The sequence below is a fragment of the Amblyraja radiata genome, chromosome X, assembly GCF_010909765.2.
Source record: "Amblyraja radiata isolate CabotCenter1 chromosome X, sAmbRad1.1.pri, whole genome shotgun sequence".
Taxonomy (NCBI): domain Eukaryota; kingdom Metazoa; phylum Chordata; class Chondrichthyes; order Rajiformes; family Rajidae; genus Amblyraja; species Amblyraja radiata.
In genome coordinates this window covers 504,416-521,571 of record NC_045999.1, presented here as the reverse complement: position 1 = coordinate 521,571, position 17,156 = coordinate 504,416, and the positions used below count along the sequence as shown (strand labels likewise).

The 17,156-nt window shown below is 54.5% G+C and overlaps 2 protein-coding genes across 9 annotated transcripts in view; both read right to left on the bottom strand.

Annotated features, from left to right (window-relative positions):
• The window catches only part of mtmr10 (myotubularin related protein 10), a 902,395-nt gene that overhangs the window by 527,636 nt on the left and 357,603 nt on the right, over positions 1 to 17,156 (bottom strand). The window lies entirely within an intron of this gene.
• neo1 (neogenin 1) overlaps positions 1 to 17,156 on the bottom strand; it is a 111,749-nt gene that overhangs the window by 10,586 nt on the left and 84,007 nt on the right. For 6 of the 8 annotated variants that reach the window (XM_033015101.1, XM_033015099.1, XM_033015102.1 and 3 more), the window contains exons 10-20: positions 13,959 to 14,107; positions 13,410 to 13,548; positions 13,269 to 13,318; positions 8,421 to 8,562; positions 6,405 to 6,515; positions 5,678 to 5,872; positions 5,390 to 5,485; positions 2,921 to 3,138; positions 2,285 to 2,423; positions 1,040 to 1,147; positions 173 to 367 (exon numbers count right to left, since the gene is read on the bottom strand). In XM_033015101.1, the coding sequence (XP_032870992.1) occupies positions 173 to 367; positions 1,040 to 1,147; positions 2,285 to 2,423; positions 2,921 to 3,138; positions 5,390 to 5,485; positions 5,678 to 5,872; positions 6,405 to 6,515; positions 8,421 to 8,562; positions 13,269 to 13,318; positions 13,410 to 13,548; positions 13,959 to 14,107 (1,542 nt within the window). The remainder of the gene's footprint in view (positions 1 to 172; positions 368 to 1,039; positions 1,148 to 2,284; positions 2,424 to 2,920; positions 3,139 to 5,389; positions 5,486 to 5,677; positions 5,873 to 6,404; positions 6,516 to 8,420; positions 8,563 to 13,268; positions 13,319 to 13,409; positions 13,549 to 13,958; positions 14,108 to 17,156) is intronic. The other 2 variants (XM_033015097.1, XM_033015098.1) reach the window with 1 other exon arrangement.

Sequence of the window (17,156 nt, the reverse complement as noted above, 5' to 3'; positions counted from 1 at the left end):
TGCCGTGGGCCCCTGCTGCTGTTCACAGGGCCCCCTGCTGCTGCCCACTGGCCACTGCTGCTGCCCACTGGCCCCTGCTGCTGCCCACTGGCCACTGCTGCTGCCGTGGGCCCCTGCTGCTGTTCACAGGGCCCCTGCTGCAGACACGCTGCATCGCTGAGTGGCCCCTCACCTTTCGGCGTACGGAAATGCACAAACTCGGACAGCGGGCCCATGCCTTTGGAATTGCGGGCTTGGATCTTGAAGTAGTAGGTGGTGTCGAGCGTTAGGTCCTGGATCTGGTGAGTGAGTCTGTCCCCGACCACCGGCTCGATCACCCAGTCATGGATCTCGGCATTGATGTCCGTGCTATAGTAGATGATGTAGCCTGTGGAGAGAGAGAGACGGCTCAGACAATACTCCACCGATTCAGGCACGGCCAAACCACGCTCCATCTCCGACCTTACGCCATGCACAGCTCCTCGACACAAGAGCGCACATCCCTGACCACTTGCCCCTCTGTGGGTACAAGCCTGCACCCTCGACACGACCAGTAGCCCCCAACCCGTCTGCTACCTGTGCCCTGTACCCTGACCCCACTGTACTCTTCCGGCCACTTCCTGACCCACAGCTGACCCTGTTTATCCACCGGTTACAGATCAGCATCAGCCCCGCAGCCCCGGCTCGCAGTGACCCTGTCCCGGCCCCCGTGCAGCCTGCCCCAGTGCTGCCTGTCCCGGCACCAGTGCAGCCTGTCCCGGCCCCAGTGTTGCCTGCCCCGGCCCCAGTGCCGCCTGTCCCGGCTCCAGTGCAGCGTGCCCCAGTGTTGCCTGCCCCGGCCCCTGTGCAGCCTGTCCCGGCCCCCGTGCAGCCTGCCCCAGTGCTGCCTGTCCCGGCACCAGTGCAGCCTGTCCCGGCCCCAGTGTTGCCTGCCCCGGCCCCAGTGCCGCCTGTCCCGGCTCCAGTGCAGCGTGCCCCAGTGTTGCCTGCCCCGGCCCCTGTGCAGCCTGTCCCGGCCCCAGTGCCGCCTGTCCCGGCCCCAGTGCAGCCTGCCCAGTACCTGTTATCTTGCCGTTGGCCTCTGACGGTGGCTGCCAGTTGACGATGATGGTTCTGGGCTTGCCCTCCTTGCTGACCACGGTCAGATCCTTGGGGGGAGATGTGGGCACTGCGGAAAGGCAGGGAAACGAGGGGCACTCTGGTTTATTACTGTCACGTGGACGGAGGTGCCGCGATTCATGGGAGACGGTGAAGCTGGCAATTACTCCCTTTTTTTTTTTTTTTTTTTTTTAAATCAAAAATATTTATTCACATATTAAAATAGTATTGACAATACAATAAAACAAAACACCACCATAATACAAGACGAGCTAAACAATTATATTGCAATCCTTGTCAAGGATACATTCAACCCCCCTCGGTGCCCAGCGGTCCCGGAACTCCCTCAGGGTGCCCGTAGACAGGGCGTATTCCCTTTCCATCCGCACCCGGGCACGGACGTATCCCCGGAAAAGGGGCAGTCAGCCGGCTCGGGTAGAGCCCTCCACCGTCTGGCGCCGTGACTCGCGGATGGCCAGCTTGGCCAGGCCCAGGAGCAACCCAACCAGCACATCTTCAGCCCTACCCTCTCCCCTACGCACAGGGTGTCCAAAGATGAGGATGGTGGGTGAAAAATGCAGCCAGAAGGCAAGGAGCAGCCCCTTTAGGTATTGAAACAGTGGCTGCAGCCTCACGCACTCCATGTACACGTGGTACACAGACTTCCAGCCCACAAAAGTGGCAGGCGGCTGGCGAGTCTGTGAACCGCGAGAGAAACAGGTTGCAGGGAACACCTCGGTGCAATACCCTCCACCCCAGGTCCCCAATGTAGAGGGGGCAATTACTCCCTTTGGTAGGCTCACCATAACCTGCCGTCCCACCGCACGACACAGCACCACACCACATTACTGAATGTTCACACCATTGAGCTGTAAACAGTGTGGATGCTGCTCCTCTAGTTTGCAGTCGGCTCTCCACAGCAATGGGGTGGAGGGCGGTGTAGTGAGCGTGGCAGTGGGAGGTGGGTTAGTATGACATGGGCTGGGCTAGATGGGCAGAGTGGACAGAGCGGGGCTGCCCAATGGAGCGGTCACCCCCTGGAGACACGTACCCACACACACCGCCCCCTGGGGACAGTGCTGGGGACACGTACCCACACACACCGCCCCCTGGGGACAGTGCTGGGGACACGTACCCACACACACTGGTGCGGCAGCTACAACACGTTAGTCTATCACTGATCCCCGTGGTGTTTGATGGACCGTACCAGTTTCAAACGTGGTCCCGTGTGCCGTCATGCTCCAGGTGCTCGACCTCCGACCCTTCGTCACCTTCACAGAGAACTCGTAGAGAGTGTTGGGCTTCAGGACCGAGACAATGTAGCTCAGTGTGTTGGTGTCTGCCGTCTGGGAAGCAGCCATGTTTACAGTGTCAGGGCACAGGGTGAACACTGAACACATTTAACAGGTACTCAGCCCCTCACAGGGCAAAGTCCCCCATCCTCACCCACCCCCAAATCCACCCACACTCCACACCACCTACCCTTACCCCAAAACCACCCAGTAACTCCCCCACCCCCTCACAACCCACCATACCCACCCCTGCCCCACACCCCTCACCCCACCCCCCAACCCACCACACATCCATCCCTATCCCACACCCCTCACCCCCCAACCCACCCCCCCACCCACCCCACATCCATCCCTACCCCACAACCCCTCACCCACCTCACATCCATCCCTACCCCACACCCCTCACCCCACACCCATCCCTACCCCACACCCCTCACCCCACAACCCCTCACCCACCCCCCCCCACCCCACATCCATCCCTACCCCACCCACCCCCCCACACCCTGCATAGATGTGGGAGGCAGGCGGGGGGGGGGGGGCTGGCAGCCCACCTTGTACTTGGTGTTGGCGGGGTAGTTGGTTTTCCAGCGCACGGTGTAGAAGCGGGAGTCGGTAATCTTCTGGTTCTTGGGCAGCGAGCTGTCTGCCCAGGTAACGCGGATGGTGTCGTGGGTCAGCACAGTGGCCTGAACACCAACAGGGGGCATCATGGGGCTGGGGTCTGGTACTGGAGTGTATGGATTATTGAAAAGATCAAATAAATAAACATCTGAAGGGTCAAAAGGATTTGAGGGATAAATTAAACAATGTTTGTGGAAAAAGTAAATGGTGAATTGAGGAAGGAGGGGGAAGAGTGGGCAGAGCGAGGTGGGGAAAGCAGTGAAGCAGGAGCATGAAGTGGAGGAGAAACAAAGAAAGACAGAGTTACGGGTTAGAGCAAGAGATCCACATACAGACATGACAAACCGCTCATCTGTCAAAGGACAGCTTCACCCACCTAGCACCCCACTAGTGTCCACAATACACTCACACACCCCAACACCCACACCTACACCCCAACACACTCACACCCCCAACACACTCACACCCCAACACTCACACACACAACACTCACACACCCAACACACTCACACCCAACACACTCACACACACTCACTCACACACCCCAACACTCACACCCAACACACTCACACACAACACACTCACACACCCAACACTCACACACACAACACACTCACACCCAACACACTCACACACAACACACTCACACACCCAACACTCACACACACTCACACCCAACACTCACACACACAACCCACTCACACACCCAACACTCACACACCCAACACTCACACCCAACACTCACACTCACACCCAACACTCACAACACACTCACACCCAACACTCACACACACAACACACTCACACACCCAACACACTCACACACCCAACACACCCAACACACAACACTCACACAACACTCACACACCCAACACTCTCACACACAACACACTCACACACCCAACACACCCAACACACAACACTCACACAACACTCACACACCCAACACTCACACACACACAACACACACACACCCAACACACTCACACACACAACACACTCACACACACAACACACCCAACACACTCACACACCCAACACACTCACACACAGAACACTCACACACCCAACACACTCACACCCAACACTCACACACACAACACACTCACACCCAACACTCACACACCCAACACACTCACACCCAACACTCACACACCCAACACTCACACACACAACACACTCACACCCAACACTCACACACACAACACACTCACACCCAACACTCACACACACAACACACTCACACCCAACACTCACACACACAACACACTCACACCCAACACTCACACACACAACACACTCACACCCAACACTCACACACACAACACACTCACACCCAACACTCACACACACAACACACTCACACACCCAACACTCACACACACAACACACTCACACACCCAACACACTCACACACCCAACACACTCACATCCAATACACTCACACAGCCAACACTCACACCCAACACAATCACACACTCACACACCCAACACACTCACACACCCAACACACTCACACAGCCAACAACTGGAACGGTCGTGGGCCCAAACACAGAGCACACACTCTAATGCAACGACTGAATCAGCCAGACAGTCAACAGCCAGCAGGTCATACGTCCAATACCCTGGACACTGGGACCCCCTGGACTCTGGGACCACAAAGGCCCATGGGCACTGGGTGACATTGCAGGAAGAGCTCACATCACGGTCGAGATTTAGACCCTGATCTCCACTGATGGCCGCCACTGACACTCTGGTCACCCTGGTCACCTCTGCCCTCTCTCCACAACTCCCTTTTCTCCCCACGTCCTGTCCCAACCCTCTGCCTCCTGTCTCTGTGGGCAGTGTGAAGGAGAACAAGCAGTGAGCAGGTGATTATAAATATACTATTGATAAACAGACTGGGAATATTAGCTTACTGCGATCATTCAGGGAGATGCTGGCTATCACACAGGGCGACAATATTACTGGCCTGGCACTGCATTCCCCCCTGAGGTACTAGAAATCCCCAGGAGGGCGGTGAGCGTGGGTGCAGGCAGGGCCACACGGGCAGGGTCACACTGACCCCAGACACATCCACACCTGTGGCTAGCTGCCGGGGTACTGAGTGTGTGGGGTGAAGAAGGGGAAGCTGCAATCACACCCCAGGAGAATACGCATGGGAAGCCGGCCCACTGTTCACGTCAGTCCTCACCCCGCTGGAGAGAAGGGGCAGCCTCGTCAGTGAACCAGAGGTCACCAGCAGCAGAAGCAGCAGAAGCAGCATCAGCCTCTACACACACCACCCACTACTCCAGCAGACAACAGGCCCAGCAGCCAACACTGAGTTAGTTATAAAGGAGCAAGCAGCCTGAGAGGAACATTGGCAAGGTGGGCAGGGTGTGATCATGTGCTGTTACCGGTTAGTGGTCTGGTGGCCGTACTCTCGTACAGGGGGATGCCCTCTCCGACCTTGTTGTATGCCTTCAGTGTGATCACATAGTGAGAGTTGGGCTCTGGAAGAGAAACGCAATGCTGAGTACCTGGAATAACTGAGTCCCTGGAGCCCAGCCATTAGCCCCTTAGCCCCCACCCACCCCACCCCACCCTTAGACCGTAGCCCATGCTCCCCTCCATCCAGGCCCCCCCACCCTACCGTGTCTCCCCCCCCCCCCCCCTCACCCAGTAGGGTGGGTCCGGAAACTTACCCAGGTTCTCAATGGAGTAGTAACGCTGCTTGTAGTCGACGCGGATGGTGTCTGCATGGGGGCTGCCGATGCCGTAACCGATGGCGTAACCCCTCACCACGATGTCCTGGTCTTCAGGCGGGGTCCAGCTCACCACGATGTGGTTGACCAGAGGGCGCACATGGAGAGAGCTGGGCTTGTCCGGAACCCGCGACTCTGTGAAGGACGGAACGGTCAGTACATCACAGGGCAGACTCACCACCCCTGCCCACCCACTTCACAGATGCTGCCTGTCCCGCTGAGTTACTCCAGCACTTTGTGTCTATCTTGGATGTAAACCAGCATCTGCAGTTCCTTCCCTTGATGACAGGGTGCACTTTTCCAATGAACTGAAACTGGTGTCAACGTCGTTTGATGGTCATGTGTGTTGGGGTCTCTGGAGCTGATGGGCTACAATGCTGGGAACTACTCTGAACCTCTTTCATCTACCGATTGTAGGGTTTGGTTTGATTGTACCGCCTGCACAACAAAACGTTTCATTGTACCTCGGCACACGTAACGAAACCCAAACCTAAACATGTAGGAAGTGACTGGACAGAGGAGCTCATGTTGTACTTGGTCTGCCTGTGACTGGTTACTTGAAATGGCAAAGTATCTCTAACAATGAAGGATAACTGCAGAAATATGGGCATTCTGACAGAATGTAACACGAGCGGAGACACAGGAATGACCGTTCCGTTTTCCTTACCGTCCAGGTCACTTTCAAATGTCTCGGTAGACACCCAGTCTGATGATGGCCCCGTGCCGTTAACGGTGATCGCGGACACTCGGAAACTGTACTCGGTGTTACGCTCCAACCCTGTGACACACACAGAGGTTAAACATCGCACACTGACTCCCCCTGGGGCTGGACACAGCCACACACTGCACCCCCCACACACACACACCCCCCACACACACTGCACCCCCCACACACACACACTGCACGCCCCCCACACACACTGCACGCCCCACACACACACACTGCACCCCACACACACACCCCACACACACTGCACCCCCCACACACTGCACGCCCCACACACACACTGCACCCCCGCACACACACCCCACACACACTGCACCCCCCACACACACACATTGCACCCCCCACACACTGCACGCCCCACACACACACTGCACGCCCCACACACACACTGCACGCCCCACACACCCCACACACACTGCACCCCACACACACACACTGCACGCCCCACACACACTGCACGCCCCACACACACACACTCCACGCCCCACACTGCACGCCCCACACACACACACCCCACACACACACACACCCCACACACACCCCCCCCCCCACACACACACCCCACACTGCACGCCCCACACACACACACTGCACGCCCCCCCCACACCCCCCCCCCCACACACACTGCACGCCCCACACACCCCACACACACACACTGCACGCCCCACACACACACACTGCACGCCCCACACACACACACCCCACACACACCCCCCCCCACACACACACCCCACACACACACACTGCATGCCCCACACACACACACTGCACGCCCCACACACACACACCCCACACACACCCCCCCCCACACACACTGCACGCCCCACACACACCCCACACACACACACTGCATGCCCCACACACACACACTGCACGCCCCACACACTCCACAAACACACACCCCTACACCCCCCCCCCACACACACACCCACACACACACAACCCTGATCTACACCTCCCCACACACACCCACACGTACACACCCTATCTCTCCCTCCTAAGAGATCTATCTCTCCATCCTAACCGCATTCTCCTGCCTTCTCCCCATAACCTCTGACACCCGTACTAATCAAGAATCTATCTATCTCTGCCTTAAATATTCCACTGACTGCCTCCACAACCTTCTGTGGCAAAAAATCCCACAGATTCACCACCCTCTGACTAAAGAATTGAATCCTTTTGATTGAATTGAATCCTTTATTTGTCATTCAGACCTTTCGGTCTGAACGAAATGCTGTTGCCTGCAGCCATACATGTAATAATAACAACACACAATAAACACAAATTAACATCCACCACAGTGAGTTCACCAAACACCTCCTCACTGTGATGGAGGCAAAAGTCTTAGAGAAATTCCTCCTCATCTCCTTCCTAAAGGAATGTCCTCTAATTGTGAGACCATGGGGGCTGAGTGTGAATGTTGGGTGACTCTGGGTGTGAGCTGGGCTGGCCAAGGATGCGCCTCGTGTCGTGTTGGTTCATATTCATTTCTTGAAGCTGCTCCTTCAAGAGCTGCAGCTCCACACTGCCACCACCAGAGGCCCCTGCTGAGCTGTAGAAAACCCTGTCCCTTGTCAGGGACCATTCAGTCTGTGCACCCCCCCCCCCCCCTCTGTATGTTATAACATAGAACAGTACAGCACAAGAACAGGCCCTTCAGCCCACAATGTCCCTGCTAAATATGTCACGGTCATCTCTTATCTACCTGTACATAGTTTGTGCCATTTATTGTATATTTCCCACTTATATTTGACCTCCTGAAGTGCAACACCTCTCACTTGCTTGGCTAAAACTCCATCTGCCACTCTTCTGCCCATTTCAGTAGCGGATCTGTAAACCTCGACACCATTGTCAGAGTCCACAGCCCTGCTGTGTTGGTGTCATCTGCAAACTCATGTAGATTGTGTCCAAGTGATTTATACATATCCCTAACAGCCCAGATCCCCATGTACTCACCATCGATAGTCTGAGAGAGCTGGTTCCCTCCCGTGGAGTCTGTCTCCCCGCGGCGACCGGCCTTTTTGTACCGAATGTTGTACTCGGTGATCACGCCGTTGTGTGTCCCTGGGGGCGGAGGCTGCCAGTGTACCACGATGCTCTGGGGATAGAGAGGCTTCAGATAGTAACGGAAGGCAGAGCAATACCAGCCCACGCCAGCTGACCCTTCCCCGCGCCATGCCAGCTGACCCCTCGCCACCTCACGCCAGCTGACCCGTCGCCACCTCACATCAGCTGACCCTTCCCAGCGCCAATGCCAGCTGACCACTCGCCACCTCACGCCAGCTGACCACTGCCCCACCACACCAGCTGACCACTGCCCCACCACACCAGCTGACCCTTCCCCGCGCCAATGTCAGCTGACCCCTCGCCACCTCACACCAGCTGACCCTTCCCCGCGCCAATGTCAGCTGACCCCTCGCCACCTCACGCCAGCTGACCCCTCGCCACCTCACACCAGCTGACCCCTCGCCGCCTCACACCAGCTGACCCCTCGCCACCTCACACCAGCTGACCACTCGCCACCTCACACCAGCTGACCACTGCCCCACCTTCACATCTACCCAATACCACACCCCACCCCAGAACGATTCGATGTAACACTGCGCTCCCTCCACTCAGCTCCCTTGTGTATTTCTACCCAGCATCTTACTGCCAGCACCCTCCCTGATCATCCCCTCCTTCACATCTCTCTCCCAAACCTTTCCCCTAAAATGCACTGTGAATGGGCTAAGCCGCCATTATTGAAGAAGAGAGCGAGATTGAGCTGTGGAGAAGCCGCCATCTTCCCACTAGTCATCGATCTAACCTGCACAGCCCCAAAGGACAGTAACTGAAATCCATTCAGAAAACAAATCTCTATCTCTTCAATCCCCAGAGGAATATTATGAGCTGCAAGCCCTCCTCATTACACATAAACTTCCCTCTCTCAGGGCCTAAGTGAATACAAGCATCACAGTAAACACTTGAGAGCCTAATGCAGTTAGGAGAGTTAATCACATCAGAAATAAGTGCTTAATAATAGAGCCAAAACCAAGGCATTGCTCAGCCACAAAGATCAGAGACCCAACCAACTTCTGTGCCTCGTTAATCGAGAGTGAAGGTTCAGGGGAGGGGAAGATTAGATGCTTCTCCTGTCTCAGGTGTAGGGACAGGAGAGACGGCTCAGATTGCCTTCAATGCTCGAGGATAGACCTTTGTTGTTTGTCATGTACATCAATGATCTGGATGAAGGTATGGTAAATTGGATTAGTAAGTATGCAGATGATACCAAGATAGGGGGTGTTGTGGATAATGAAGAGGATTTCCAAAGTCTACAGAGTGATTTAGGCCATTTGGAAGAATGAGCTGAAAGATGGCAGATGGAGTTTAATGCTGATAAATGTGAGGTGCTACACCTTGGCAGGACAAATCAAAATAGGACGTACATGGTAAATGGTAGGGAATTGAAGAATGCAGTTGAACAGAGGGATCTGGGAATAACCGTGCATAGTTCCTTGAAGGTGGAATCTCATATAGATAGGGTGGTAAAGAAAGCTTTTGGTGTGCTAGCCTTTATAAATCAGAGCATTGAGTATAGAAGCTGCGATGTAATGTTAAAATTGTACAAGGCATTGGTGAGACCAAATCTGGAGTATGGTGTACAATTTTGGTTGCCCAATTATAGGAAGGATGTCAACAAAATAGAGAGAGTACAGAGGAGATTTACTAGAATGTTGCCTGGGTTTCAACAACTAAGTTACAGAGAAAGGTTGAATAAGTTAGGTCTTTATTCTCTGGAGCGCAGAAGGTTAAGGGGGGACTTGATAGAGGTCTTTAAAATGATGAGAGGGATAGACAGAGTTGATGTGGACAAGCTTTTCCCTTTGAAAATAGGGAAGATTCAAACAAGAGGACATTACTTCAGAATTAATGGTCAGAAGTTTAGGGGTAACATGAGGGGGAACTTCTTTACTCAGAGAGTGGTAGTAGTGTGAAATGAGCTTCCAGTGGAAGTGGTGGAGGCAGGTTCGTTGGTATCATTTAAAAATAAATTGGATAGGCATATGGATGAGAAGGGGATGGAGGGTTATGGTATGGGTGCAGGCAGGTGGGACTAAGGGAAAAGAATTGTTCGACACGGACTTGTAGGGCCGAGATGGCCTGTTTCCGTGCTGTAATTGTTATATGGTTATATGGTTATGGAAGTGGCCCGGGTGAGGATCCAGAGGAGTACTGGCACCTGTGGAACACACACAAACCTGGCCCCCCACACACACACCTGGCCCCACACACACACACACACCTGGCCCCACACACACACCTGGTCCCACACACACCTGGCCCCACACACACACACACCTGGCCACACACACACCTGGCCCCACACACACACACCTGGCCCCACACACACACACACACCTGGTCCCACACACGCACACACACCTGGCCCCACACACACCTGGCCCCACACACACACACCTGGCCCCACACACCTTGCCCTACACACACACACCTGGCCCCATACACACACACCTGGCTCCACACACACACACCTCCCCTACACACACACACACCTGGCCCCACACACACACACCTGGCCCCACACACACCTCCCCTACACACACACCTGGCCCCACACACACACACATCTGGGCCCACACATGCACACACCTGGCCCCACACACACACACACACCTGGCCCCACACACACCTGGCCCCACACACACACCTGGCTCCACATACACACCTGGCCCCACACACACACACCTGGCCCCACACACACACCTGGCCCCACACACACACCTGGCCCCACACACCTTGCCCTACACACACACACCTGGCCCCACACACACACACCTGGCTCCACACACACACACACCTCCCCTACACACACACACACCTGGCCCCACACACACACACCTGGCCCCACACACACCTCCCCTACACACACACCTGGCCCCACACACACACACATCTGGGCCCACACATGCACACACCTGGCCCCACACACACACACACACCTGGCCCCACACACACCTGGCTCCACACACACACCTGGCCCCACACACATACACACCTGGCTCCAACACACACACACACACACGCGCCTGGCCCCAACACACACACACACACCTGGCCCCACACACACACCTCCCCTACACACACACATCTTGCCCCACACACCTGGCATCTTCCTGCCTGACTGTGATTAGTAGAAGGCCATTGAATCGGGAGATTTAAAAATAAACAGGTGAGGATGAGTAAAAACATTAAAAGTGGGTGAAGATAAAATAAGAATTAAGTGGAAAATAAAATACAGACACCACAACCTCCTACAGGGATATGAAAAGAACGAGAGCAGCCAAAGTAAACATTCCTCCGACAATGCATGAGAATTAATGGTGGGCAATAAGTGGCAGAGATTCAACATGACTATTTGGATTAGTCTTCACAGTAGATGTGAAACATTCTTATAATGGGGCAAAAGGGAGGGAGAGAGGGAGGGAATTAGTTGTCACTGGAGAAGATGAACAATGGCAAAGTAATAATTCTATGAGTTTTAAAACAGTCATGTACAGACTAGTCCTACATTGCACAAGGTAAAGTCTGAATTTGAGCCAAGGCCAATGTTTATCGTGTAAGACACCAACTTGTAAAGCCTGATTGGCAGAGCCTGTTGGAAGGTGTGGCAAGTGGGAGGATGCTAAAATAAGAAGAGGGGGAGTGAAGGGCAAGGTGGTGAAGATGTGGCTCGCTTGCCTACATCAGGCAGGGCACAAGATACAAGGATATCCTGCTGCAGTTGTATATGGTATTGATGAGACAGCACCTGGAGTTTGTGTGGAGTTCTGGTCGCCGTACTATAGGAAGGAGGCAATAACTGGATAAGATTCACAGGGATGTTCCTGGGACTGAAGGGCTTGAGATGAGGGCAGACAGGGTGGGGTGGGGCTATATTCTACGGAGCAAAGGGGATTGAGGGGTGACCTTAGAGAGGTTCATAAAAAATCAAGAGGGCCATAGATAGGTTGCACAGCAGGGAAACTAATGCCAGGCATTCAGGGTGATGAAAGGAAACACTTCTACATACAAGGATGACATGCAGAAAAGGGTGGTCATGGTGGATCAGCGGTAGAATTGCTGCTTTACAGCGAATGCAGCGCCGGAGACCCGGGTTCGATCCCGACTACGGGTGCTGTCTGTACGGTGTTTGTACATTCTCCCCGTAACCTGCGTAAGGGTTTTCTCCGAGATCTTCGGTTTCCTCCCACACTCCAAAGACGTACAGGATTGTAGGTTAATTGGCTTGGTATAAATGTAAACATTGTCCCTGGTGTGTGTAGGATGGTGTTAGTGTGCGGGGATCGCTGGTCGGTGCGGATCCAGTGGGCCGAAGGGCTTGTTTCCACGCTGTATCTCTAAACTAAACTAGAAACAAAACCTGAAGCATTCGCTCACAACACACTGCAAGTTTGCTGGATCCACTTTGCTTCAGAATATCGAGGGTGACAGATGCATCACAGGTTGAACTGTTGCTATCCTCTCCCAGTGTTTCTGTCCCTATCATTGTCACTATCCTCCCCCAGTGTTCCTGTCCCTATCGGTGTAACTATTCTCTCCCAGTGTTCCTGTGAACTGTTTGTAATGCAGACCGTTCACAAGTCAGAGATGAACCTGTGAATAAATGAAGCTCCCACCCAGCAGAAGATGCCTGCAGCCCCACAGTACGCCTGCTCTCCCCACTGGCTCTCTATCTGGGCTCTGCATTAATCGAGCTGGCGTTGGGAGGCTGGTGAACTCATGCAGGATGAGGGAGTCACTCACCTTGGAGTTACGGACCTCCAGCGTGACGTTCTGGGGGGGTGCACTGGGGGCTGGAACACAGGATAGGTCAGTCACAGAATGTCAGTGCATACCACACGGGACAACACACCAGTGACACAGAAGCACACGCATGACACTCACCTCCTGAATAGGTGGTGGCCACCACCTCCTCTGTGGAGACTCCGGGACCATGCTTGTTGTACGCCACCACCCTGAAGCTGTACTCTGTAAACTTCTTCAGCCCATTCATTGTGTACCACAGAGCTCCCACATCCACATCCTGCAAAGAAAGGCCAGTAGACAATCTGAACCGTCCAGCTTTCTATTCACCTTACGCCAAGCTTCACCTGGCAGCCAGGATGTTAAAGAACGGCCCGTCCCATTGAGACCAGTGGCACTGTCGGCTCTGTAGGTGAAGGCTATTGTCCAGCCCCTGCTCCATATCCCATCTCTGCCCCAGTCGCTGTCCCACCCACTCTCCCTGTCCCACCCACTCTCCCAGTCCCACTCCCTGTCCCACTCAGTCCCTGTCCCACCCCGCTAAGGAGGAACTCTGATGAAGGTCCTGCCCTAGAACCTTGCCTGCCCATTCCCTCCTCAGAGGCTGCCTGAGCCGCTGAGTTCCTCCAGCAGGTTGTTCTTTGCTGAAGACTCCAGCAGCAGCAGCAGTGTCTGGTGTGTCCAACTCACCTGCTCACTGCCAGCCCCGTTCTCCATGTAGTAGAGCTTGTAGTTGTTGATGGGCCCGTTGTCAGAGTGAGGTTCCTGCCATGTGACAGTGATCGAGGTGGCAGAGTTTGCCTGTGCTACCAGATTCTGGGCAGCTCCTGGCACTTGGACTGCAAAACAAAGCAAGTTTCCATTCACACGTTTGTCCCAGTCAACCCATGCCCAGGTGACCAGGTGTAGCCCCCCCAGTCATGACGGACTCTGGGTGACCAGGCTGGTCCTTGCTGATGCCCAGGCAGTGCCCTCCAATGAGAGAGAAGGACATTATGTTAACAAAAGTGGGCACTTGTTGATAGAACTTGCATAATCTCTAACAATGCAGTCACTGTCTATATAAGCCGGGATGTTTTATACATCATGTGGTGTTCCTCTCACTGGAGACTAATGCTGGCCATGAACACGGACTGTATGTAGCACGGCACACGCTGAGAGAAATCACACTGCTGATATTAAACCTGTGTACTTCATCCTTCAGTGACACTCGCGGCAAACTCAGTAACGTCTCAAATTATAATCTGATGATCACATGCGCAACACTAAACTTGGCTTGATTGTAAAATTCCCTCTGGATGGCGCTCAGAATCCAAATCAAATTATGGAAAGAAATAATCCCTGTAACATGATTCTTCCGTCAACGATCTGCCTTTCCAAGGCAGCAGGAAAGTTGCGTAAGATGCATGTGCTGTGGCTGGAGCTGGCAACAGTGAAACAAGGAATGGGTTGGTCAGAGAGAGCATGTAAGGAGGCTCTGTGTGAAGAAGGGAATTAGTGAGGAGGTTGCAGAGCTGGGGATATGGGTGGGTGGGTTGGGGGTTGGGGGTTGCGGAGTACAGTGAGAGTGGGGAGATGGCTTAGTACCAAAGGGGGGGGGGGGTTCTGATCCTCGCTGCTGTCCTGGACATTATCAGTCCTGAACATGAACTTATACTTGATGTGTAACGCCAATGCTGCCACCTCAAGCTTGGCTAAAGCAGTGGCTGCAGGCTGGAGTCTGTCCCCGCACAGTTTTATTGTTTCCATAGAGAGCTCCACGACGGCCCACCGGCCATCAGAGTGCCTCTGCGGGAGCTGCCAGGGCCCATGCTTCTCTCAATTAGTGTTGCAACACCCACTGCAGAGTGGCCTGAGCACAAAGGAACCTCTCTCCCACTGGCCAGCAACAGACTGCATTGTCCACAGTCAACATGTAGCTGGAAGAAGTCAATGTTTAATTGACGGTGGTTAGCAGTGCAAGCAAAGAACTAAAACAACTCAAACAAGCCTGACAGGTGTTTGCTTTATTCAGTCATCATCCATTTATTTCCATTAGTGCCGCAGCACCAGGTTTCACCTCTCCCAGCTGCTGCCTGGCGGAGCCAGCTGCAAACACACACACCTGCAGCCAACCTTCCCTTGGAAAGTGCCCACACACACCTGGCCCCACACATACACCTGGCCCCACACACACCTGGCCCCACACACATACACACACACCTGGCCCCACACATACACCTGGCCCCACACACACCTGGCCCCACACACACCTGGCCCCACACATACACCTGGCCCCACACACACCTGGCCCCACACACATACACCTGGCCCCACACACCTGGCCCCACACACATACACCTGGCCCCACACACACACACCTGGCCCCACACACATACCTGGCCCCACACACACACACACCTGGCCCCACACACACATACACACACACCTGGCCCCACACACATACACCTGGCCTCACACACATACACCTGGCCCCACACACACACACACACACACCTGGCCCCACACACACACCTGGCCCCACACACACACACACACACACACCTGGCCCCACACATATACACCTGGCCCCACACACACATACACAAACACCTGGCCCCACACACATACACCTGGCCCCACACACACACCTGGCCCCACACACACATACACACACACCTGGCCCCACACACACACACCTGGCCCCACACACACACCTGGCCCCACACACACATACACACACACCTGGCCCCACACACATACACCTGGCCTCACACACATACACCTGGCCCCACACACACACACACACACCTGGCCCCACACACACACACACACCTGGCCCCACACATATACACCTGGCCCCACACACACACACACCTGGCCCCACACACACACACACACACACACACCTGGCCCCACACACGCCTGGCCCCACACACACATACACCTAGCCCCACACACACATACACCTAGCCCCACACACACACACCTGGCCCCACACACACACACACACACACCTGGCCCCACACACGCCTGGCCCCACACACACATACACCTAGCCCCACACACACATACACCTAGCCCCACACACATACACCTGGCCCCATACACACACATACACCTGGCCCCACACACACACATACACCTAGCCCCACACACACATACACCTGGCCCCACACACACACACACCTGGCCCCCAACACACACACACACACACACCTGACCCCCCACACACACCTGGTCCCACACACACCTGGCCCCACACACACACACACTTGGCCACACACACACACCTGGCCCCACACACACACACACCTTGCCCCACACACACACACCTGACCCCACACACACTTGGCCACACACACACACACCTGGCCCCACACACACACACACACACACACCTGGCCCCACACACACCTGGCCATTCCAAACACACCAGCAACCCGACAAGAGGAAACAGTCGCTGGCATCTTGTACTATCACAGTGGGGAGTAACAGGCAGAGGGGAGATTGGCGAGAAGCATATGAAATTATACGGTATAAATAGGATGGATAGTTAGAGTTTTTTCCCATGATAGCAATGTCAAACACCTGTGGAATAACTAAGGTGAGAGGGGGAAAGTGGAAATGATATGTGCAGGGCAAGATCTTTCTTACACAGAGATTGGTGGGTGCCTGGAAGATACTTACTGCCAGGGGTGGATACGATAGTGGCGTTTAAGAGGCTTGTGGAGATGCTGGGAATAGTGGGATATAGGTCATGTGCAGACAGAGGAGATTTGTTTATCTTGCATCACATCCAGCACGGATATCCTGAACTGAAGGGCCTGATCCTTTGTCCTGTTCCATGTTCTATGTCCAAGTGGGTGAACGAGGAGCGTTGCCCAATGGATTGGATGAGCTGGAGAC